The sequence below is a fragment of the Toxotes jaculatrix genome, chromosome 17 (assembly GCF_017976425.1).
Source record: "Toxotes jaculatrix isolate fToxJac2 chromosome 17, fToxJac2.pri, whole genome shotgun sequence".
NCBI classification, from domain to species: Eukaryota; Metazoa; Chordata; class Actinopteri; family Toxotidae; genus Toxotes; species Toxotes jaculatrix.
The window spans coordinates 6,698,006-6,723,066 of record NC_054410.1 but is presented as its reverse complement, the minus strand read 5'-3'; the positions used below and the strand labels follow the sequence as shown (position 1 = coordinate 6,723,066).

Here is a 25,061-nt window from a genome sequence, read left to right as displayed (position 1 = left end):
GTTTGCTAGAGAGCCTTTTTTTTTTTTTTTTGCAAGCATGCACATTTGTATCAGCAACGACCCTCAGACTTTGTCCACCCAACTCGAGTATATCATTAACAGCTTGTGTGACAGAGAATGTGAACGAGCGAGAGAGTAAGAGAGAGATAGAGAGAGAATAATTTTATTATAACATTAATGTAACGTAGAATAACTTTCCATCATTAACTGCAATATTCAGTTTACAAATGTACTGGCATGGAGCACCATACATAAGATCCTGAGTTTTCCATAAATAGAGTCCCTACTGTTTAACATTTTGGTCTCCATGAATATCATTTTATTGATTCCTTTCAATAGGACTTAAGTGTGTGTTTGTATATAGAGGATGAATAAGACTTCATTTATGTGTAAGAGTCTTGTCAGCATTATAGATGTGTGTGTGTGTGTGTGTGTCCATGTGAATCAGGGCATGCATGTGTTTGTCGATTAGCGAGTGGACACAGCGTGATCGAGCATGCAGCTTCACTGATCATTGCCAAACACCTTGCTGACACTCTGGACCCATCATGGAGTCGGGAAAGGTAAGATAATTCTTGACAGTTACATTCTTTGCATTTATTTTAGATAATGGTCACATATGCTACCTCTTCACTCTCAATCATGAAAGGAATATTTGCAGATTTGTTTCTTTTCTGTAGTCAATACATAGACTCTTTTCTGCAGAGAGAGCAGAGCTTTTTATTCATCAGTGCGCTTTGTTTGCATTGTCATTTTGCTTGAGAGACTGTCGAGCAAATTTTTGATGTGTCTGCCACACTGACATCTCAGTTCAAACATTTAGAACATTCAAAAATAATTATCATGTTACTTCTGTAACTTCTGTACATAACCATACTTTTACCAGTCAGTAATAAATAATAAATCCTTTGACAATGTGGAAAAAGTTTTGTTCTGTTCTTCTAAATGCACTTTAATTTGTGACTGTATAATGTAAGTAGAGCTGAGTGACTGTTTACACTCTCAAGTCCTTGCTTGTGTGCATGTGCATGTTAAATTACGTGTTTGTTCACACATTTGTGTATGTGTGTGTGTGTGTCCTTACCAAATCGATTGCCTTTCACCCCTGCAGCAGCTAACAGGGACACTGGTCGTGGCTGTGTGCACAGCAGCTCTGGGATCCCTACAGTATGGTTACAGTCTTGGAGTTATCAACGCACCACAAAAGGTAGGCTCTACTTTGACACAGGATTCGCTCTCTTAATGAGTCATTTAATTGCCTCAGATTATTGATAAGTGCATGCAACTCAACCAGCCCAAATAAGCTTATTCTACCTTATGGTCATTCTCACCAAATCAAAGACCAAGGCACAGACTTGCCTTTTCTCTCTTGAATGTCATCAATGCAAATTTCAGCAGAAATTTCACCCTTTTCTGTCTCTCAGTTTGCAGCTGTGATTGATGATCAGTAAACATATGTGTGTCATAGGTCATTGAAAAACATTATGAGCTCTCCCTGGGGGTCTTCTCGGAGAGGGCCTCTGGGCTTCCAGAAAACAGCACAGAAGAAAAAGAGGTGGGACAACACCCTGCTGTGGTCATGTACTGGTCATTGTCAGTGGCAATCTTCTCCGTCGGTGGCATGTTGTCGTCCTTCCTGGTGGGATTTGTGGGAGACCTTAAAGGCAGGTGAGAAAGAAAGTATAAAATAATAAGGATGCAATTGTGAAACAAAAGTTTGGTGGAAAAAAGAAATACCTGAGCAAAATGATGGAATGTAGAGTAATGAGAGGAGAGATGGAGGTAAATGTTAGTGGGAAAAGACTTGTTAATGTTAAACTAGGATCAATATGCAGTGCAATGGTACTCATGGCTACATCCATCATCCTTCTTTCTCTGTATCTTCTTCTGCCACTTTTCTGTTTCTGTTTTGCAGGGTAAAAGGCATGTTAATGGTCAACATTCTGGCCGTAGCTGGTGGACTGCTGATGGGTCTTTGCAGGATGTGGAAACCTCACATTATGGTCATCTCAGGCCGCGCTATTATGGGCTTTTACTGTGGTATAGTAAATCACATTGTAACCTTCAATGAGTACTCACATTATTTAGTTTGAAACTCTTAACTCTAAGCTTACTATATTATATCTAAGAGAGAATTAACATATTATAACATGTTATACTTTATTACAGTTGGCTAGAATGGATGTACTGTATATGTTTCTATCAGCAAATGTTTGTTAAAAGTCGCTTAAATCATGATGTGTGTGTTTCAGGATTGACATCTGGACTAGTGCCCATGTACATTGGAGAGATTGCACCCAAGGCTTACAGAGGGGCACTGGGAACATTACACCAGCTGGCTATTGTCATTGGCATCCTAATCAGCCAGGTGAGGTGTTCTCACACAAACACTCACAGACAGCAAATTTGCTTGACGACACATCAAGCTCATGAGTTAAACCATGTATGTGCATGTGTTTGTGTGTGCAGGTACTAGGCTTGGACTTTGTACTTGGTAACGACTACATGTGGCCCCTGTTACTTGGTCTTTCTGGAGCTCCGGCCATATTACAATCCTTTCTGCTACCTCTATGCCCTGAAAGTCCTCGGTACCTTTATATTCTACTGGGCAAGGAGCAAGAAGCTAAAAAAAGTAAGAATTACACACAGCAACTCTCTGTGCCATCCATTTTCTCTCTGTAATGGACTCAGTCATTCAGAAATTTATGATCTTTATGCTAAGCTAAACTAACTGGCTGCTGACTGTGGCTTCATATTGTTGTCATGTAGTTTTTCAAGTCCTGGCAACAAAGCAAAGAAGTGAATTCCCAGAGTATAGAACTATTCCTGAAAACACTTGTCTCCCATCACTCTCTGTTTTGTTGCAGGTCTTTATCGTCTAAGGGGGCCATATGATGCAACTTCTGATTTGGAGGAGATGCGGAGAGAGAAAGAGGAGGCGGACAAGGAGGCCAGGGTCTCTATCCTTTCTTTGGTAGGTCTATGTACAAGAAGAAGTACAGTTGAGATATTTTTGTCACAACTACCAAAAGAAAGAGGCAAAGAAAGAAAAGAAACTAAACCGTTTCTGAAATCTTGACACAAATACATCATCAATAAGATAAGAGAATCCTTTATTAGTCCCTCAGTGGGGAAATTGCATAAGAACTTTGCCGCCCAACGTGGGGCTCAAACCCACGACCCTGAGATTAAGAGTCTCATGCTCTATCGACTGAGCTAGCCGGGCGTATATAATAGTTAACATCTGGCCATAAGTTAATCAAAACTTTACATGCCTTCTAGCCATCTGCTTCAGAAAACCACTGCAGTGACAATATTTTGCTGTTCTGTGTTCTCCTTGAAGATCCGCTCCTCTGTGTACAGACAGCAGCTGTTTGTTGCCCTCATGATGCACCTCTCTCAGCAGTTGTCTGGCATCAATGGAGTGAGTGACAAATTGATTTTAACTCTTCCTTTTCCTGTCTCTAATTCTGTTTTTTGATCATTTTAAGTTATGTTAAAATCATGTCACGTTGGCAGAAAATGCATGGTTTCATTGTATGTGCCATATTAGCACTAACAAGGGCAAAAATGTTGTAATTCTTCATTTTAAAAAAGCATCAGATTTTTGTTTATGTCCATAGAAGCAAAGCAAACACACAAACTGTTCCTTTGTATTTAACTTTGTAATTTTGGATAATTTATACTTGTCTTCAAGATCTTTTATTACTCTACGGCCATCTTCAACCGGGCAGGTGTCAGTCAGCCGGTCTACGCCACTATAGGAGTCGGGGTCATTAACACAATCTTCACTATGGTTTCTGTGAGTGGCTACACAAATGAAAAACACACAGATACATGCACACACATACAGTATATGAAAATTATACACTAACATGCTCGTGTTCTCTTGTTTCTTCTACACACATAAACTTAAACACAACACACAGATAAACAATGTACTGTGTTCTAGGTTGCACTGGTGGACAAGGCTGGCAGGCGTACTCTGACTCTCGCTGGTCTGGGAGGGATGTGCTGCTGCGCAATTGCCATGACAGTGGGCCTCAGATTCCAGGTTTGTTCAGTCAGGTGTTAGCACTTTAGACTGCCAGCAAGTTAAGCTAAACTTCTATTTTCTCAGTTGTCATGAAGATAGCTCAGCTGTCACTGTGTACCACAACCTTCTTCATTTCTCCGAGCAGTTTTTGTCCAAGCATGCTTTGATCATATATGGTACTGAAAAGTTACGCCACTGTGGGTGTCCTCCTAGACTCCAAATATTTGTTGGGAATGGCATTTGTTTCAGAAGAAGTTGCTTACTTCACTGCCACATCTTGATAAATAAATGCAGAAATTGTACATAGAGCAAAATATGCAATTCCCCACCTCCATTAGTGAACTGTTTATCTCAGTGCGTTGCATGCATGCACAGGTCCTACGAATCTGAGATCTGGAAAACTACATTATGGGTAGAGGCAGAAGTGTTTAATGCCATTAAAAAAGAAAAACTGAAACAAATAGTGCTCTTTCTCAAACCACCCTGAAAAGAAACAGTTTCTCTTGACTTTCTAGGATGAATACTCCTGGATGAGCTACGTCAGCATGTCAGCTATCTTCCTCTTTGTGAGTTTCTTTGAAATTGGTCCTGGTCCTATTCCATGGTTCATAGTGGCTGAACTGTTCAGCCAGGGACCTCGGCCTGCGGCCATCGCTCTAGCTGGCTGCTGCAACTGGACCAGCAACTTCATCATAGGCATGACCTTCCCTTATATACAGGTAGGGAGAAGGGACATATGTACTGTAAACTTGTGAAACACATTACTTAAATGTGTGTCTTTGCTTCATTTACACAAAATCAGACACACTGTCCCTCCTCACTTGTCTTTTCATTCTTTCTTTTCTTTTTCAGGCTTGGCTGGATAGTTACGTGTTCACCCTGTTTGCTGTGCTGCTTCTCGGTTTCACCGTGTTTACTTATCTTCGGGTCCCTGAGACCAAGGGTAAAACTTTTGAGGAGATTGCTGCTGTGTTCCACAAGGGACGGAAGAAGCTGGCACAGAGCCCCAAAGATGATACTGAGCTGCAGCAGCTCAAAACATCCTCAGATGCCTAAAACAATGGCTATGTGTTTGTGTAGTCCTTACAGTATTACAATGATTACTTGAAGGAATTAAAGAATATATATGTTTTTTTTACACAAGAAAAGATTACAGTTTTTCAGAATGTTAATATGTGGGCACACACATAAGCCCACATTGAGAGTCTGACTCTGAGAGGAAAGTTACTTGAATTGAAAATGTTTTTGCTGACTTACCTTAAACTGGACTTGTATTATCATTTCCTTCTCTGATTTCAAACAGATACTTTCATTAATAGAAATCTTGGTGTGATAGATTTTCAAGAAAATGTTACAAAAAAATAAATGTCTTATAAATGCCTATAGGGAGTGTGCCACTCTGCTTGAGTCAACACTCTGCCCCTGAGATTCTGTAGTTTTCTCCTTTCATTTTGTTCATTTGGGCAACACAACACTCTTTATAGCCGGTGGCTTTTAGAAGATCCACTCAAAGACCAATCCGAGAGAGCAGGAGGGTGATGAATCTTTAACTGATCCCAGAGGATATGTCTGTCTAAAAGTCTATTTACCCAAAGACACAGTCCCTCCTACACAACCCCCAGCAACGCTTAGGGACTAATTTAAGACTAATTACAAGTTGGCTTTGTCAGCCTTTCCCAGAAAACACTGCATTTTGGCCTTTAACTAAACAGTCATTAATTAAGACAAACCTGAATACACAGGAAACTTGCAATACTTTTGGTCATTGTTCAAAAAGAAAAACAAGAGTACAGTTACAAGAGTAACTATTTTGTGTCATCATGGTTGTCTCATACATGCTTCACATTAGAAGAACATATGAGACAACCATACATGCTTTTCATTAGAAGTACCAGACAATTTAGAACTGTAAATAATCTCTATTACAATTGCATTTTCTTTCTTTCTACTGCAGTTCTCACTTGTTTTGTGTTTTGATAGTATTTATGTTACATTCAGGGGTTAGTCAACGGATGTCAAATAATTGTGGCCTGTTGGAGTTAAAGCAGAAATAATAGATATATTTTTATATAAATAAAAAGTAGCAGAAAATAAAAATACTCTGGTAAAGTACAAGTACCTCAAAGTTATGTTTAAGTACAATAGACTTATGCAAATGCACGTAGTTAATGCCACTATTTGGAACTAAACACTTACCTGCATATTTTGCACCATTTAACTGAACAACTCATTTGCACGGTTACAACTTAACAAAGCCTCTATTTGTGTTGGTATTGTAATGGATATTTGTGTACAGGTGTGCGTGGCGGTGCAGACGTCCCATTCAGACAGCCCGCTCACCCTCACCCTCGCCCTCCCCCCATTCCCCCTCCCTCCGCACCTCTGTCGTCGGAGCCCACACCTGCCCCCTCCTTACTCCTCCTGCGGTACTGAAGCTCTACGCATGCGCAGTGACTTTCCCTTTTTTTTGGCGTAAGCAAGACACAAGGTAAGCTAAACGTTGGGGCTTTTAAGTAACATTTCGTTCTTTTCTTTTTTTTTTATAATTTAGCTAGTGTTAAGAAAGTCGTTTTGCGGTGTAGTAACGCCTTACGTAATGTGTAATACCGTGAGGGAGCTGTCGTCTCTAGTTAATCAGTAACTTGTAAGTAGTGAGGAGGTGTTTGGTGAGCGATTGAAAGAAGTTAGCACACCGCTTTAGCTAACGTTAGCAACAGCGTCGTCGGTCAATGTCAGTGGGTGTGGGTCGTGTTAGCGAGCTAACTCGGCTAACGATGACTGAAAATACGCAAGGAGGAACCTGAAGCTAGCCTGGCTGTTGTCAAGATGCTCACTTGGCCCAGCTGCCACGTAACACAGCTAGTTAACGGTGTATGCTAGCTTTCTAAATCTAAGCCGCCTAGCCATACTTTCTGGAGGCAGTGAGCTAATAAGGTAGTTAACATGTTTAACTCGTTAGCAGTTGTCCCCGGACAGTGTGCAAAAGAAGCTTTGAGAGGGCGGCGACGTGGTGTATAAGCAAATTTGACATATTAGCGACTAAAGTCATGTCGTTGGTCGGCGATATATGGTTGCAACGCCTTCGGTGATTGTTTGTGCACATGCATGGGGCATGAATGTTGACATTAGATCGCTACGTTTAATCTTGTGTATGTGTATGAATGTTTGGGAATACACATTTTAACGGCGACCAGTGAGCTTCAAAGCTCTAAGCGGAGCTGGCATCAACTCGGGAGTAGTTGACGTCTCCCTCTCTGATTTCGGGTTGTGTTTTTTTCAAGCGCTTACGGCCCAACCAGTGTCGACCTCCTGTTAGGAGAAGATATTGAGCGTGACCACGTAAGCACAGCTCTTCAAGGATACAACGTGCTCAGCACCAGCCTATTTTCTGACAGCTGCTCGGGTTTATAAGCCGGTTTTAAGTATAGTCACAGTCCAGTGTTTATAATTGAAAGTCATAAGCATTGAAGTTCTGTGCTCACCAGCTCACAAAAAAAATCCTATGCAATTCCTTTTGTTTATCAGTACAGTATTGGTTCTTCAAACCACATACATCCTACATCCAATAAATAATTCTACTTTCAATCACATTTCATGTTTGCTCATGTGTTTCTTTTGTTCATCTGGGTCACACAGACCAGTCCGTTGCCCATCATGGCAGATGATGATTTCACCACAGCAGACTCTGGGGCTTCTGCAACATACCCCATGCAGTGCTCTGCACTGAGGAAGAACGGCTATGTCATGCTGAAAGGACGTCCCTGTAAGATCGTTGACATGTCTACCTCTAAGACTGGCAAGCATGGGCATGCCAAGGTAAGAGCCTCTTGTGCATCCTTTGGAATGCAGAGCTTAGAGCACTTTTGTGGTTTAGTTTGACGTTTCCCAGTTTTACAAGCAACCCCGATGCTTACTTGGCCCGAGGCCAAATCTTATCAGTAGTGGTGTTTTCTCAGGTTCACCTTACTGGACTTGACATCTTTACTCAGAAGAAACTAGAAGATATCTGCCCATCTACCCATAATATGGATGTTCCAAATGTAATGAGGAAAGACTACCAGGTAAGATGTCCCTGTTGGAACCCTCTTGGTGTAACTTTGGGGCTCCAAGGGGTACGGAGCATTTGTACTGAATACTGGCTATTGTGTCATTTGAAGCAAGTTGGCACTGGAAGACAGCAATTTTTTTTCCTGGACAGTATTTGTGGCACTGGTGTTTAGAACACTAGTGCATTAATTTCCCATCATGCTTTGGATTTTATATAACCTTATACCAAAGAAAAAGTGTGATTTGAGAAAAGAAATGCTCTCCCGATTGCTAAGTGGGTGTGTCACATATGTCAGAGCTGAACTGTCGGTTCAGTAGTTGAGAAAAGACATACAGGTTTTAAACCGGTTGAGCGGGTTTTGACTTGACAAGCAGTCTCTTCTTCCCTGAGCAGAGGCCTCTTTTGGGACAGAAATTGTCTAAAAATGCATGAAAATGATAGTTGGTATGTAAATGGGAAGCCAGGTTTAGTTTTAAAAGTTTTTCAATTTAATTAACCTGATGTTCATAATGTGCATTGATCATCCTAAGTGACTCTGTTGTAGTTGTCCCAAAATGCCAGGTGTAATTCTTAAGTGGGGTGGAGCTTTTTGACTGGCGCTAGTTACCCATTACTTGTCTCTGCTTTTTTTCTTAATGTTTCTAACTGTTTACGGTTTTCGTTCCTTGCCTGATGGCACATTTAGGTAATTGATGTCTCAGATGGTTTCTTGGCCCTAATGGATGACAACGGAGAAACCAGAGAAGACCTTAAAGTGCCAGATGGTGACCTGGGTAAAGAAATTGAGAGGAGGTTCAACAGTGGAGAACAGTTTATGGTGAGTTTCTGTGGCCTGAGGTGAAAAGTGAAATATTCTTACTGGTAGTGGCTGAATTGCAGAAACTGTAAAAACTGAGAATTAGTTTTCTTCATTCAGCTCTATGAGGTATTCTAAGGTCATCAGTTTCTTCATTTATGGTTTTGCGCCACCTACTGTGATGGACTGCTGTGTGCACACAGCACTGTTAGACTGATTTACAATCCTTTTTGTACTCCTTTAAGGATGACAGTGTATGGCTTTTCCCTCATTTTATTTTTGAGGTAAAACTAGAAATTGAAAAAGCTGATAATTATCTGCTTTATTTGTGTATTGGATTTACTTAACTCATTATATAACTGAAAATCTGCGATCATCCTGTTTCACTCGAGACAGCCTCACTAGACAGTATTCCTTGCTTTCACTGGATTGTGTGACAGCCCTAGGCACTTGGAGTCTAGACCACCTCTAGTATTTTTAAAAAGAACTAGTCAGCCAAAGAAAATGTTAGTATAAATGTAAAATAAGACCCTACCAAAGTAGCATGGGACAGCTGTTTGCAGATTGTATATTTCTCTTCCCTTTTCAGGTCTCTGTGCTGAGTGCTATAGATGAAGAGCATGTAATCGGCACCAAGACCATGGCTTCTTAATACGTCCAGGACAACGATTGAGACCTCGCATTATTATTCTCCATTATGGTTTCAAGCCTCACCAAAGCTACTGGCCTTCACCCCACATCTCCACCAGTTTCCCTGCTGGTCAAGTAAAGTCTGGAAACCGGACTGGCTCAGCTTCTTAGCTGTACCTCGGGCTCAGGGCTGACTGGCATTCTCTTCAATCAATGAAGTTATCCACCCTAAGCCATCACAGCTTAACTTTGCAAAAGATACTTGTATTATTCCAGGAATTCCTTACAATATTCCAGCAATTCATAACATTCCTTTTAGAGTTTGAGTGATATGTGCATTACTCTTTAAATCACTCTTTCGTTTTTGAGCCGGCTGTGAACATTTTTCAAAGCTCAGTCATAGTTAAGATGCTGCACCTTTTGTTCAGCGTACATTCCCTCTTACATGACTTTATCTCCACTTACATTACATCTCAAGTAAGCTCCAGCTCTACTTGGTACACAGTTCAGAGACCCTAAAAGCATATAACTTCATTGATAGCCAGAATTTGCCTTTCTGCCTTTGACAGTTAACACATATGCATTTACATGCACTTTTAGGATTGACTTATATGCACATGCCTTAGCAGTTATAAATTTATGTAAACAGCTAAATTTAATTTACTCTGCACTTCAGTTGCAGATCTTGTGGCAAGCTCTCTACTGCATCTAGTCCAGGTCTCATTAAGATTGGCCTTTTCTAGCAGGGAACTCTGCTGTTTCAGCTGTTCTGAAGCCGAACAGGCCTGGACAGGGGTGGTTGGGTGGGGCCATTTTCTCTTCTATGCTATGAAACTTTTTCCTTTCACTTGAGGCCTTTATGAGCTGACAAATGTATAGAAAAGGATTTCGAAAGAACAAAACACTGAAAACCTTTACTATTATAGTCATAAAACAATTTTATCTTGAAGCTTAATTTCAATAGTTTTTAGCATTATTACAATGCTACTGATATTGATGCCTCTTGGCACTTAATAGTGGAAACTAAACTATTTTAAATCTTATATGATGTAGCCAAAACTAGGTGGTAGTTAAGCTGCAGGTTATCCAAGTCTTATTGTGATGGGATACATTGGTGCCCAAGAACAGATTAGCAGTTACCATTGAGCTATATTTTGGCTTGTGGGTGGGGAAGTGGAAAGTAAATTCGGGGGTGGTTAGTCTGTTTACAGTTAAATGGGATTGTTAAGGGGTTTGTGCAGAGTTTGTACACTAAAGCGGATCGTGGCTCACATGGATTTTTACAAAATCATGCTAAATGGTTATTATTTAGGTTTACGTCCACACACACAAAAAAAACCGTTACTGAGAGATAAAGGCAAAGGCAGGAAATCAGAATGCTTTTACATGCACTGCATTAACGTGGTTGCTGTAGAACCTGCACTTATGTGCAGGTTGTCAGTTTTCTCCCCTACCTCCTACCATAAAATTAAAACTGAGTGGCATATTTTAAATGTATTAGCAATATGTTTAAAGCACTGCAGCCTGAGTGTTTCCTGTTTTCTGATCAGAGCATTTGGACTGATGGTGCAGTGAGAGGACACTAGTGAAGAAGGCAATTTTCATGAGAGCATGTGTTAAGAAATTTACAAATAACCTGCTGTTCCGCTGTGAAAATGACTTATTTAGAACTGTTTGTTTTATTGTAAGTTTTAGTCTGACTTTGGATTTTGACTATAAGGATGCACTATTATGAGTTATATGATATTGTCAACTTCTGCACTTCTGTCACAGCAGTACTTTTCCTAATTCAAATTTTGTCCACGAGCCTATGCTCTTGTAAAAAAAAACCTGTTAGAAACTCAGTTAAATGTACACATGGTCAAGAAATCTGATTTCTTTTGCAGAAATCCCTCAACACTTTACAACTGGGAAAGGAAGTGTTTACATGACACTTACGAGATCAGGTTGCTTCTAGAAGTTGATAATAATCAGATTACTTAATTGCTTGTAAACACACAGATTGTAATATTGACATTAGAAGGTATTCTGTTTAGCTTTCAAGTTGTCCTTTGTACGGCAGCCGGTCTGTTATTTTTGTTCTGACTTAAGTCCACCTAAAGTATTTTTTACTTCTGTCAAGACACCAAAGTAATTCACTGGGTGTTGCATTGTGTATTAAGTTCTACATTAATTTTTTTTCTCATCATTCCAGTCCTGTTTAGTGTGTGGTGTATCCCCTGAATAGCATAATGTTAGGAGCTGTGGCATTACAACAGTGGCTTCCAACTTTGGCTTTTCCCTCTAGCCATCTAGATTTTCACTTGTGGTACAAAACAGCACAACAGCAGTACTCTGGACTGCAAGGCCCAAAGGTGGAAGCCACATGACTGTCTGCAGTCAGTGCACTAATGGTACATCTAATTTTGAGAATTCCTTTATTCAAGCAGAGCAAAAAGAAAAAAAAATGACTAGTAAATGAATGCTCTAAAGACAGCAGTATAGTAGAGACTTGTGTTGCTCCCTGCAGGCCATTGTATACACATTTGCTGAGTTGAGCTGACTGTCATTCTATGCCAAATGGGGGCACATGCAAGACAACTTGAAGTCGTCCTGCAACTTCAGCCTACAACGTCTCAGCCTGATTTTATCATTCTCGGGGAGCAGTAAGTCTGAAGGATGTGAGTAACATAAAACAATTCATATGCAAATTGCAGGAAATGCTGTTATGGGGCAGGAAACAAAGCTGTACAAAAGTTAAACTAGTTTGTCCAGTGAGCCAGTACACTGTGGCACAATTCTCTGTCCATTATTTTGGTTGCAAGCATGCCACTGTGCCTGTAAAAACCAGATAAATATCCAGTCCATAGTGAAATTTAATAGTAACGAAAAGAGGTTTTTATGCTAAAATTTCACCCTCCATCTCCACAGCTCTAACAGAAGATGACAGTCTTCCTTAAGCCATATTTTTGCCCCGTTACATTTGTCTATAACCAAGGTCAAACGCAGGAAAATCGACTAATTTCTCACCCTCAGTTCCCTCCAGTTATGGAGCCGCTCCTGCCTCTGAAATGTAGCACTAATTACTACCACACACACACAGTGATGCTCGACCTTTAACTGTCTTAAAAGGTGTCTCTCATACAGAGACAGGTAACAGGACTGACCTCTGATTCCGTTTGAGAAAATGTTTACACTGTAAAGGGAGATGGCCTTGTCCTTGTTGGCTTCACGTGCTGATCTAGGATCTGGTCTCCAAGGGCAAAATGTATGATGTCAGTTTCATGAGGACAGATTTTCTCAGGGCTCCAAACGGAGTATTAGGAGATGTGTTACTTTAATGGTGTCAGTAGTGAGGATAATAAATGACATTATTTGCATGATTTTTATTTTGATTAATTTGTCCCAGAAGTCTATACAGTTCTGGTGTTGGAGAATGTTAAATGTCCTGTTTTTTTTTCCTTAGTCCTCTCTGGCACCTCCCATAAGAGACATTGTCTGCTTCACGTTTTCTCTCTGTCTTTTAACTCTGCTACTTCATTATTCTTGCAGGAAACAGTGGTTTGTATGTTTAGACCACAGCTATAGTGTATTATGTTAAAAAAGAGAATAGGGGAATTCACCTTGTATACTGTGTTCATTGTATATTCTGAGCAAGGGGGTTAAGGGTATTTCCCCTTGTTGGCACAGGTCTCTTTCTTTCTTCAGTGTTGGATCTAAACAGCCTCCAGGGAAAATCTGACCTTGAAACTCTGCTGGAACATAAAGAAACAAGGAGTTCTCTATTCTCTGTTTTAACCAATGTACAGCTGCTGTCAAAAAAAAAAAAAAAATCACAACTGTTTTTATTGAGTAGGCAAAATAAAGTTACTGGCTACAAGAAAAGCATCAGCTGTTTTCTCTTATTTAGAATGACATATGCCTCAATGTAATGTGTTAGAATAAAGTGCTTTTGTTTATCCCGTGGATAAAATTAATAGACTGTTAAGCACAGCAGTTTTGCTACGTGTTTTCACAATACTGAAACTTTGTTGCTGACGTACCAGCTGATATATGTGAAGTTCACTATGTTAGTTCACTAATGGACACACTCAAAAACCTCTAAAAACCATGGTTTCTCTCTCCTACTGTCTTGCAGCTTACTTTTGTGGTGACCTAAAGCTGTTGTGACATACTGCACCTTAACTCTTTATCTCCTCCATTGCTCTTTATTAGCCAGACTTAAATGTGACACAGCACCACCGTTCAGCTCAACAAGGTTCTTAGTAAATTCTAGCGCAGGTTGAATGCATCCTTCTCAATTGAAGACACAATCCAGTTAGATGTGTCTTTGAGCAGCCCATGTTGTTATAAATCAAAGGTGTTTCGCTATCAGCAAGTTTTTAGTTCATAGACTTTCCTAAAGGATTTTCCAAGAATAAATATCACAAGTTAGAATGACAAGAGGTGGAAACAGCAATGCAGTCTTATAAATAAAGGTGTAGATTCAGGAAGAGTTCAGACCTCATGGTATCAATGACACCTTGTGGCTGCTGTTATGAAAGTGTGAAAATTGTGAAATGTTCGTGTTTTTTTGTTAAGAATACCAGGATGTCCTTGGTTAAATATATCCTGGTATTTGTGGATATATATATGAAAAAGTTTAATAGAGTTTTAACTTTAATGGACATTTGTACTTTGAGTGAGTTGTGTTTATGTGACTACATGTGTTATGTGGTTACAAGAAAGTTGCACATGTTCAGAAAAAGTATCATGAAGTTTGTCAGGGGATAACTCACACAGTCAGTGTTCAGTTTGAGAGATGTTGATGAAGCAGGTTAATGGAGCCTGTTAAAAGTTAGACATTGTTTTTCCAAGCATTGTGTAATTGTTATTTTAACCATACACATTTCATGATTAAATGTAGGGAGGTAGGTCTTCAGTTGAGTGGGACTAGTTGTTTGGTTCAGTGTTGTCTTATGATTGATGAATGATGTCTGTGGCCACACCCCCTTTTGGGAGTTCTGCCAAAGTGTGAATAAAACAACAAGGTGAGTTTAGGTAGACATTTTTGCCATGCGGATGATTTGGTAATAGTTAAAGCTTTGTATAATTTTATAGTGTGTTGGTTTTTGATTAGATGGGGTTTATTTTGGCAGAACAAATGTTGATCTGCATTGTAAGATGAATTATCTGTGCAGATAAAACGTAATTTGGTTTGATGGACAGTGTGTTATTTGTGAATCACCTTAGTGTTGGTTAGAGTTTGGATGGAGGTGGAGATTGTTTTAGTGATTAAAAGCAATTTTACAATGGTTGTGGCTTGTTGATGTACACAGGTGTTATTAAAACACATTTAAACAGTTCTAGCTTTGGTGTAGTTGAGATATGATTCAGAACAGATATGAAAACAGTCTTTTTTGCCTGTTTTTCTGAACTTATATTTTTATATGTACTGTTTTTATTGCTGGAGCACAACAGAGCTCTGGTGCATTTTCTACTGTGTTTGTGTGCTCTTTACATGTCCAAATCCTTTGCTTTCTCTACTTTCTCAACAATTACAAACTATTTCAAATCATATACAATCTTGTACATCACACAATATTTAAGAAATGCTGTTGAAATATAGGTTCACTTCAAAAAGCAAAAGGCACTGGTTATGGTACACCTAGTACACTAGGGTAGGGTTCAATTCCCTGCAGTGCCCTGCTAATAGATTGCTGATGTAAGATCCACACAAAATCTTAAATCTACACAGCTTGTCATGATAACTCCATGTTAACACATCTATGTAGAATGTATTTCCACTATATAGCACACATGGCACACTGACAAAAATGTATGGCTCCAAGTAAAAGGAGCTCAACTGCACCAATGCCTCCACCATCTTCTCTTCTTTCCAACAGCCCTAATCTCATCTGCTCTCCAGATATACAGAGACATACACATGTACAAAAGACATGTCTTCTCCCCCAGTAGGTTCTGTATGTGTGTAGCATAATATGAGCATGTCACTGTGTTCTCTTTTGTATGGTGATCAGTTTCTCCCTGTTCATCTGGTCTGCTTTCCAGTGAACTACATGAAAAATACACAAAACGACATGAAAAATACACATATTTCCTATTCCAGTAGTTGGCGCTATTTGTGTATCATGATATCAGTACATCAATCTGTTCTGAATTACATGATCAACATGACTGTAAAGTTTGAACCACATTGGATGAAGTATGTGGGAGATACAGGCACAAATGCATCCATTTCCTGTGTGTTGGCGAAGGGTCAATTTCGTGGTGGTGCCACGGCCAGACCGTGAAACCCAAACAAAAGCTTTTCAAAACTTTTAGTCATGAAGGCCTACGGCCATAAGGCGTCACACACCTCAAAATGTCATAAAAAACGTCATAGTATAGTAAGGCATCAAAATCGGCCAAAAAAAGTAAAAAAATTTTTTGACCTCAAAATGTCATAAAAAACGTCATAGTATAGTGAGGCGTTTTTTTTCGGCCAGAAAAAGTCAAAAAAAAATTTGACCTCAAAATGTCATAAAAAACGTCATAGTATAGTAAGGCGTTTTTTTCGGCCAAAAAAAGTCAAAAAAATTTTTGACCTCAAAATGTCATAAAAAACGTCATAGTATAGTAAGGCGTCAAAATTGGCCAAAAAAAGTCAAAATTTTTTTTGACCTCAAAATGTCATAAAAAACGTCATAGTATAGTAAGGCGTTTTTTTCGGCCAAAAAAAGTCAAAATTTTTTCTGACCTCAAAATGTCATAAAAAACGTCATAGTATAGTAAGGCGTTTTTTTCGGCCAAAAAAAGTCCAAATTTTTTTTGACCTCAAAATGTCATAAAAAACGTCATAGTATAGTAAGGCTTTTTTATCAGCCAAAAAAAGTCAAAAATTTTTTTGACCTCAAAATGTCATAAAAAACGTCATAGTATAGTAAGGCGTCAAAATTGGCCAAAAAAAGTCAAAAAATTTTTTGACCTCAAAATGTCATAAAAAACGTCATAGTATAGTAAGGCGTCAAAATTGGCCAAAAAAAGTCAAAATTTTTTTTGACCTCAAAATGTCATAAAAAACGTCATAGTATAGTAAGGCGTTTTTTTCGGCCAAAAAAAGTCAAAATTTTTTTTGACCTCAAAATGTCATAAAAAACGTCATAGTATAGTAAGGCGTCAAAATTGGCCAAAAAAAGTCAAAATTTTTTTTGACCTCAAAATGTCATAAAAAACGTCATAGTATAGTAAGGCGTCAAAATTGGCCAAAAAAAGTCAAAAATTTTTTTTGACCTCAAAATGTCATAAAAAACGTCATGGTATAGTAAGGCGTTTTTTTCGGCCAGAAAAAGTCAAAAAAATTTTTGACCTCAAAATGTCATAAAAAACGTCATAGTATAGTAAGGCGTTTTTTTCGGCCAAAAAAAGTCAAAATTTTTTTGGACCTCAAAATGTCATAAAAAACGTCATAGTATAGTAAGGCGTTTTTTTCGGCCAAAAAAAGTCAAAATTTTTTTGACCTCAAAATGTCATAAAAAACGTCATAGTATAGTAAGGCGTTTTTTTCGGCCAAAAAAAGTCAAAATTTTTTTTGACCTCAAAATGTCATAAAAAACGTCATAGTATAGTAAGGCGTTTTTTTCGGCCAAAAAAAGTCAAAAATTTTTTTGACCTCAAAATGTCATAAAAAACGTCATAGTATAGTAAGGCTTTTTTATCTGCCAAAAAAAGTCAAAAATTTTTTTGACCTCAAAATGTCATAAAAAACGTCATAGTATAGTAAGGCGTCAAAATTGGCCAAAAAAAGTCAAAATTTTTTTTGACCTCAAAATGTCATAAAAAACGTCATAGTATAGTAAGGCGTCAAAATTGGCCAAAAAAAGTCAAAATTTTTTTTGACCTCAAAATGTCATAAAAAACGTCATAGTATAGTAAGGCGTCAAAATTGGCCAAAAAAAGTCAAAATTTTTTTTGACCTCAAAATGTCATAAAAAACGTCATGGTATAGTAAGGCGTTTTTTTCGGCCAGAAAAAGTCAAAAAAATTTTTGACCTCAAAATGTCATAAAAAACGTCATGGTATAGTAAGGCGTTTTTTTCGGCCAAAAAAAGTCAAAATTTTTTTGGACCTCAAAATGTCATAAAAAACGTCATAGTATAGTAAGGCGTTTTTTTCGGCCAAAAAAAGTCAAAATTTTTTTGACCTCAAAATGTCATAAAAAACGTCATAGTATAGTAAGGCGTTTTTTTCAGCCAAAAAAAGTCAAAATTTTTTTTGACCTCAAAATGTCATAAAAAACGTCATAGTATAGTAAGGCGTTTTTTTCGGCCAAAAAAAGTCAAAAATTTTTTTGACCTCAAAATGTCATAAAAAACGTCATAGTATAGTAAGGCTTTTTTATCTGCCAAAAAAAGTCAAAAATTTTTTTGACCTCAAAATGTCATAAAAAATGTCATAGTATAGTAAGGCGTCAAAATTGGCCAAAAAAAGTCAAAATTTTTTTTGACCTCAAAATGTCATAAAAAACGTCATAGTATAGTAAGGCGTCAAAATTGGCCAAAAAAAGTCAAAATTTTTTTTGACCTCAAAATGTCATAAAAAACGTCATAGTATAGTAAGGCGTTTTTTTCGGCCAAAAAAAGTCAAAATTTTTTTTGACCTCAAAATGTCATAAAAAACGTCATAGTATAGTAAGGCGTTTTTTTCGGCCAAAAAAAGTCAAAATTTTTTTTGACCTCAAAATGTCATAAAAAACGTCATAGTATAGTAAGGCGTCAAAATTGGCCAAAAAAAGTCAAAATTTTTTTTGACCTCAAAATGTCATAAAAAACGTCATAGTATAGTAAGGCGTTTTTTTCGGCCAAAAAAAGTCAAAAATTTTTTTGACCTCAAAATGTCATAAAAAACGTCATAGTATAGTAAGGCGTTTTTTTCGGCCAAAAAAAGTCAAAATTTTTTTTGACCTCAAAATGTCATAAAAAACGTCATAGTATAGTAAGGCGTCAAAATTGGCCAAAAAAAGTCAAAAATTTTTTTGACCTCAAAATGTCATAAAAAACGTCATAGTATAGTAAGGTGTCAAAATTGGCCAAAAAAAGTCAAAATTTTTTTTGACCTCAAAATGTCATAAAAAACATCATAGTATAGTAAGGCGTTTTTTTCGGCCAGAAAAAGTCAAAAATTTTTTGACCTCAAAATGTCATAAAAAACGTCATAGTATAGTAAGGCGTTTTTTTCGGCCAAAAAAAGTCAAAATTTTTTTTGACCTCAAAATGTCATAAAAAACGTCATAGTATAGTAAGGCGTCAAAATTGGCCAAAAAAAGTCAAAATTTTTTTTGACCTCAAAATGTCATAAAAAACGTCATAGTATAGTAAGGCGTTTTTTTCGGCCAAAAAAAGTCAAAATTTTTTTTGACCTCAAAATGTCATAAAAAACGTCATAGTATAGTAAGGCGTCAAAATTGGCCAAAAAAAGTCAAAAATTTTTTTGACCTCAAAATGTCATAAAAAACGTCATAGTATAGTAAGGCGTCAAAATTGGCCAAAAAAAGTCAAAAATTTTTTTGACCTCAAAATGTCATAAAAAACGTCATAGTATAGTAAGGCGTTTTTTTCGGCCAAAAAAAGTCAAAATTTTTTTTGACCTCAAAATGTCATAAAAAACGTCATAGTATAGTAAGGCGTTTTTTTCGGCCAAAAAAAGTCAAAAATTTTTTTGACCTCAAAATGTCATAAAAAACGTCATAGTATAGTAAGGCGTTTTTTTCAGCCAAAAAAAGTCAAAATTTTTTTTGACCTCAAAATGTCATAAAAAACGTCATAGTATAGTAAGGCGTCAAAATTGGCCAAAAAAAGTCAAAAATTTTTTTGACCTCAAAATGTCATAAAAAACGTCATAGTATAGTAAGGCGTCAAAATTGGCCAAAAAAAGTCAAAATTGTTTTTGACCTCAAAATGTCATAAAAAACATCATAGTATAGTAAGGCGTTTTTTTCGGCCAGAAAAAGTCAAAAAAATTTTTGACCTCAAAATGTCATAAAAAAACGTCATAGTATAGTAAGGCGTTTTTTTCGGCCAAAAAAAGTCAAAAATTTTTTTGACCTCAAAATGTCATAAAAAAACGTCATAGTATAGTAAGGCGTTTTTTTCAGCCAAAAAAAGTCAAAATTTTTTTTGACCTCAAAATGTCATAAAAAACGTCATAGTATAGTAAGGCGTCAAAATTGGCCAAAAAAAGTCAAAAATTTTTTTGACCTCAAAATGTCATAAAAAACGTCATAGTATAGTAAGGCGTCAAAATTGGCCAAAAAAAGTCAAAATTGTTTTTGACCTCAAAATGTCATAAAAAACATCATAGTATAGTAAGGCGTTTTTTTCGGCCAGAAAAAGTCAAAAAAATTTTTGACCTCAAAATGTCATAAAAAACGTCATAGTATAGTAAGGCGTTTTTTTCGGCCATAAAAAGTCAAAATTTTTTTTGACCTCAAAATGTCATAAAAAACGTCATAGTATAGTAAGGCGTTTTTTTCGGCCAAAAAAAGTCAAAAATTTTTTTGACCTCAAAATGTCATAAAAAACGTCATAGTATAGAGTAAGGCGTTTTTTTCGGCCAAAAAAAGTCAAAAATTTTTTTGACCTCAAAATGTCATAAAAAACGTCATAGTATAGTAAGGCGTTTTTTTCGGCCAAAAAAAGTCAAAAAATTTTTTGACCTCAAAATGTCATAAAAAACGTCATAGTATAGTAAGGCGTTTTTTTCGGCCAAAAAAAGTCAAAAATTTTTTTGACCTCAAAATGTCATAAAAAACGTCATAGTATAGTAAGGCGTTTTTTTCGGCCAGAAAAAGTCAAAAAAATTTTTGACCTCAAAATGTCATAAAAAACGTCATAGTATAGTAAGGCGTTTTTTTCGGCCAAAAAAAGTCAAAATTTTTTTGACCTCAAAATGTCATAAAAAACGTCATAGTATAGTAAGATGTTTTTTTCGGCCAAAAAAAGTCAAAATTGTTTTTGACCTCAAAATGTCATAAAAAACGTCATAGTATAGTAAGGCGTTTTTTTCGGCCAAAAAAAGTCAAAATTTTTTTTGACCTCAAAATGTCATAAAAAACGTCATAGTATAGTAAGGCGTCAAAATTGGCCAAAAAAAGTCAAAAATTTTTTGACCTCAAAATGTCATAAAAAACGTCATAGTATAGTAAGGCGTTTTTTTCGGCCAAAAAAAGTCAAATAAATTTTTGACCTCAAAATGTCATAAAAAACGTCATAGTATAGTAAGGCGTTTTTTTCGGCCAAAAAAAGTCAAAAATTTTTTTGACCTCAAAATGTCATAAAAAACGTCATAGTATAGTAAGGCGTTTTTTTTCGGCCAGAAAAAGTCAAAAAAAATTTTGACCTCAAAATGTCATAAAAAACGTCATAGTATAGTAAGGCGTTTTTTTCGGCCAAAAAAAGTCAAAATTTTTTTTGACCTCAAAATGTCATAAAAAACGTCATAGTATAGTAAGGCGTTTTTCTCGGCCAAAAAAAGTCAAAATTTTTTTGACCTCAAAATGTCATAAAAAACATCATAGTATAGTAAGGCGTCAAAATTGGCCAAAAAAAGTCAAAATTTTTTTTGACCTCAAAATGTCATAAAAAACGTCATAGTATAGTAAGGCGTTTTTTTCGGCCAAAAAAAGTCAAAATTTTTTTGACCTCAAAATGTCATAAAAAACGTCATAGTATAGTAAGGCGTTTTTTTCGGCCAAAAAAAGTCAAAATTTTTTTTGACCTCAAAATGTCATAAAAAACGTCATAGTATAGTAAGGCGTTTTTTTCGGCCAAAAAAAGTCAAAATTTTTTTTGACCTCAAAATGTCATAAAAAACGTCATAGTATAGTAAGGCGTCAAAATTGGCCAAAAAAAGTCAAAAATTTTTTTGACCTCAAAATGTCATAAAAAACGTCATAGTATAGTAAGGCGTCAAAATCGGCCAAAAAAAGTCAAAAATTTTTTTGACCTCAAAATGTCATAAAAAACGTCATAGTATAGTAAGGCGTTTTTTTTCGACCAAAAAAAGTCAAAATTTTTTTTGACCTCAAAATGTCATAAAAAACGTCATAGTATAGTAAGGCGTTTTTTTCGGCCAGAAAAAGTCAAAAATTTTTTTGACCTCAAAATGTCATAAAAAACGTCATAGTATAGTAAGGCGTTTTTTTCGGCCAGAAAAAGTCAAAAAAATTTTTGACCTCAAAATGTCATAAAAAACGTCATAGTATAGTAAGGCGTTTTTTTCGGCCAAAAAAAGTCAAAATTTTTTTTGACCTCAAAATGTCATAAAAAACGTCATAGTATAGTAAGGCGTTTTTCTCGGCCAAAAAAAGTCAAAATTTTTTTGACCTCAAAATGTCATAAAAAACATCATAGTATAGTAAGGCGTCAAAATTGGCCAAAAAAAGTCAAAATTTTTTTTGACCTCAAAATGTCATAAAAAACGTCATAGTATAGTAAGGCGTTTTTTTCGGCCAAAAAAAGTCAAAATTTTTTTGACCTCAAAATGTCATAAAAAACGTCATAGTATAGTAAGGCGTTTTTTTCGGCCAAAAAAAGTCAAAATTTTTTTTGACCTCAAAATGTCATAAAAAACGTCATAGTATAGTAAGGCGTTTTTTTCGGCCAAAAAAAGTCAAAATTTTTTTTGACCTCAAAATGTCATAAAAAACGTCATAGTATAGTAAGGCGTCAAAATTGGCCAAAAAAAGTCAAAAATTTTTTTGACCTCAAAATGTCATAAAAAACGTCATAGTATAGTAAGGCGTTTTTTTCGGCCAAAAAAAGTCAAAAAATTTTTTGACCTCAAAATGTCATAAAAAACGTCATAGTATAGTAAGGCGTTTTTTTCGGCCAAAAAAAGTCAAAATTTTTTTTGACCTCAAAATGTCATAAAAAACGTCATAGTATAGTAAGGCGTCAAAATTGGCCAAAAAAAGTCAAAAATTTTTTTGACCTCAAAATGTCATAAAAAACGTCATAGTATAGTAAGGCGTTTTTTTTCGGCCAAAAAAAGTCAAAATTTTTTTTGACCTCAAAATGTCATAAAAAACGTCATAGTATAGTAAGGCGTCAAAATCGGCCAAAAAAAGTCAAAATTTTTTTTGACCTCAAAATGTCATAAAAAACGTCATAGTATAGTAAGGCGTCAAAATCGGCCAAAAAAAGTCAAAAATTTTTTTGACCTCAAAATGTCATAAAAAACGTCATAGTATAGTAAGGCGTTTTTTTCGGCCAAAAAAAGTCTAAATTTTTTTTGACCTCAAAATGTCATAAAAAACGTCATAGTATAGTAAGGCGTTTTTTTCGGCCAGAAAAAGTCAAAAAATTTTTTGACCTCAAAATGTCATAAAAAACGTCATAGTATAGTAAGGCGTCAAAATTGGCCAAAAAAAGTCAAAAATTTTTTTTGACCTCAAAATGTCATAAAAAACGTCATAGTATAGTAAGGCGTCAAAATTGGCCAAAAAAAGTCAAAAATTTTTTTTGACCTCAAAATGTCATAAAAAACGTCATAGTATAGTAAGGCGTTTTTTTCGGCCAAAAAAAGTCAAAATTTTTTTTGACCTCAAAATGTCATAAAAAACGTCATAGTATAGTAAGGCGTCAAAATTGGCCAAAAAAAGTCAAAAATTTTTTTGACCTCAAAATGTCATAAAAAACGTCATAGTATAGTAAGGCGTTTTTTTCGGCCAAAAAAAGTCAAAAAATTTTTTGACCTCAAAATGTCATAAAAAACGTCATAGTATAGTAAGGCGTTTTTTTCGGCCAGAAAAAGTCAAAAAAATTTTTGACCTCAAAATGTCATAAAAAACGTCATAGTATAGTAAGGCGTCAAAATTGGCCAAAAAAAGTCAAAAATTTTTTTGACCTCAAAATGTCATAAAAAACGTCATAGTATAGTAAGGCGTTTTTTTCGGCCAAAAAAAGTCAAAAAATTTTTTTACCTCAAAATGTCATAAAAAACGTCATAGTATAGTAAGGCGTCAAAATTGGCCAAAAAAAGTCAAAATTTTTTTTGACCTCAAAATGTCATAAAAAACGTCATAGTATAGTAAGGCGTCAAAATTGGCCAAAAAAAGTCAAAATTTTTTTGACCTCAAAATGTCATAAAAAACGTCATAGTATAGTAAGGCGTTTTTTTCGGCCAAAAAAAGTCAAAAAAATTTTTGACCTCAAAATGTCATAAAAAACGTCATAGTATAGTAAGGCGTTTTTTTCGGCCATAAAAAGTCAAAATTTTTTTTGACCTCAAAATGTCATAAAAAACGTCATAGTATAGTAAGGCGTTTTTTTCAGCCAAAAAAAGTCAAAAATTTTTTTGACCTCAAAATGTCATAAAAAACGTCATAGTATAGTAAGGCGTTTTTTTCGGCCAAAAAAAGTCCAAATTTTTTTTGACCTCAAAATGTCATAAAAAACGTCATAGTATAGTAAGGCGTTTTTTTCGGCCAAAAAAAGTCAAAATTTTTTTTGATCTCAAAATGTCATAAAAAACGTCATAGTATAGTAAGGCGTCAAAATTGGCCAAAAAAAGTCAAAAATTTTTTTGACCTCAAAATGTCATAAAAAACGTCATAGTATAGTAAGGCGTTTTTTTCGGCCAAAAAAAGTCAAAATTTTTTTTTGACCTCAAAATGTCATAAAAAACGTCATAGTATAGTAAGGCGTCAAAATTGGCCAAAAAAAGTCAAAATTTTTTTTGACCTCAAAATGTCATAAAAAACGTCATAGTATAGTAAGGCGTTTTTTTCGGCCAAAAAAAGTCAAAAATTTTTTTGACCTCAAAATGTCATAAAAAACGTCATAGTATAGTAAGGCGTTTTTTTCAGCCAAAAAAAGTCAAAATTTTTTTTGACCTCAAAATGTCATAAAAAACGTCATAGTATAGTAAGGCGTCAAAATTGGCCAAAAAAAGTCAAAAATTTTTTTGACCTCAAAATGTCATAAAAAACGTCATAGTATAGTAAGGCGTCAAAATTGGCCAAAAAAAGTCAAAATTGTTTTTGACCTCAAAATGTCATAAAAAACATCATAGTATAGTAAGGCGTTTTTTTCGGCCAGAAAAAGTCAAAAAAATTTTTGACCTCAAAATGTCATAAAAAACGTCATAGTATAGTAAGGCGTTTTTTTCGGCCATAAAAAGTCAAAATTTTTTTTGACCTCAAAATGTCATAAAAAACGTCATAGTATAGTAAGGCGTTTTTTTCGGCCAAAAAAAGTCAAAAATTTTTTTGACCTCAAAATGTCATAAAAAACGTCATAGTATAGAGTAAGGCGTTTTTTTCGGCCAAAAAAAGTCAAAAATTTTTTTGACCTCAAAATGTCATAAAAAACGTCATAGTATAGTAAGGCGTTTTTTTCAGCCAAAAAAAGTCAAAAAATTTTTTGACCTCAAAATGTCATAAAAAACGTCATAGTATAGTAAGGCGTTTTTTTTCGGCCAAAAAAAGTCCAAATTTTTTTTGACCTCAAAATGTCATAAAAAACGTCATAGTATAGTAAGGCGTTTTTTTCGGCCAAAAAAAGTCAAAATTTTTTTTGACCTCAAAATGTCAT

The 25,061-nt window shown here is 35.8% G+C and overlaps 2 protein-coding genes and 1 non-coding gene across 5 annotated transcripts; 2 read left to right on the top strand and 1 right to left on the bottom strand.

Annotated features, from left to right (window-relative positions):
• Window positions 1–447: 447 nt before the first annotated feature.
• On the top strand, window positions 448–5,413 carry slc2a2 (solute carrier family 2 member 2). The gene is made up of 12 exons (XM_041060963.1): window positions 448–563; window positions 1,112–1,207; window positions 1,469–1,668; window positions 1,916–2,040; window positions 2,253–2,368; window positions 2,470–2,632; window positions 2,868–2,974; window positions 3,344–3,424; window positions 3,698–3,802; window positions 3,953–4,054; window positions 4,552–4,755; window positions 4,889–5,413. The coding sequence occupies exons 1-12, from the start codon at window positions 549–551 to the stop codon at window positions 5,090–5,092; spliced, it is 1,518 nt and encodes a 505-aa protein (XP_040916897.1). The 5' UTR covers window positions 448–548; the 3' UTR covers window positions 5,093–5,413.
• Window positions 3,154–3,226, bottom strand: trnak-cuu. The gene has a single exon. It is a non-coding gene; the product is annotated as a tRNA-Lys (tRNA).
• Window positions 5,414–6,445: 1,032 nt separating the features above from the next.
• eif5a2 (eukaryotic translation initiation factor 5A2) lies at window positions 6,446–13,341 on the top strand. Of its 3 annotated transcripts, none has more exons than XM_041060466.1 (5): window positions 6,446–6,524; window positions 7,678–7,852; window positions 7,993–8,097; window positions 8,770–8,901; window positions 9,470–13,341. In XM_041060466.1, the coding sequence occupies exons 2-5, from the start codon at window positions 7,691–7,693 to the stop codon at window positions 9,530–9,532; spliced, it is 462 nt and encodes a 153-aa protein (XP_040916400.1). In that variant the 5' UTR covers window positions 6,446–6,524; window positions 7,678–7,690; the 3' UTR covers window positions 9,533–13,341. The 3 variants fall into 3 exon arrangements, with proteins under 3 accessions (XP_040916400.1, XP_040916399.1, XP_040916401.1); XM_041060465.1 differs by having other exon boundaries at window positions 6,465–6,524; window positions 7,673–7,852; XM_041060467.1 differs by lacking the exon at window positions 6,446–6,524 and adding an exon at window positions 6,783–6,970.
• Window positions 13,342–25,061: the final 11,720 nt, after the last annotated feature.

Bases quoted from the DNA above. Each gene is read 5' to 3' on its own strand.
- eif5a2 (XM_041060466.1), top strand. From the start codon at position 7,691: ATGGCAGATGATGATTTCACCACAGCAGACTCTGGGGCTTCTGCAACA. The intron at 7,853-7,992 runs GTAAGAGCCTCT...GTGTTTTCTCAG, and splicing joins GCAAGCATGGGCATGCCAAG to GTTCACCTTACTGGACTTGA. The intron at 8,098-8,769 runs GTAAGATGTCCC...TGGCACATTTAG, and splicing joins TAATGAGGAAAGACTACCAG to GTAATTGATGTCTCAGATGG.
- slc2a2 (XM_041060963.1), top strand. The intron at 2,041-2,252 runs GTATAGTAAATC...TGTGTGTTTCAG, and splicing joins TATTATGGGCTTTTACTGTG to GATTGACATCTGGACTAGTG. The intron at 3,803-3,952 runs GTGAGTGGCTAC...ACTGTGTTCTAG, and splicing joins CAATCTTCACTATGGTTTCT to GTTGCACTGGTGGACAAGGC.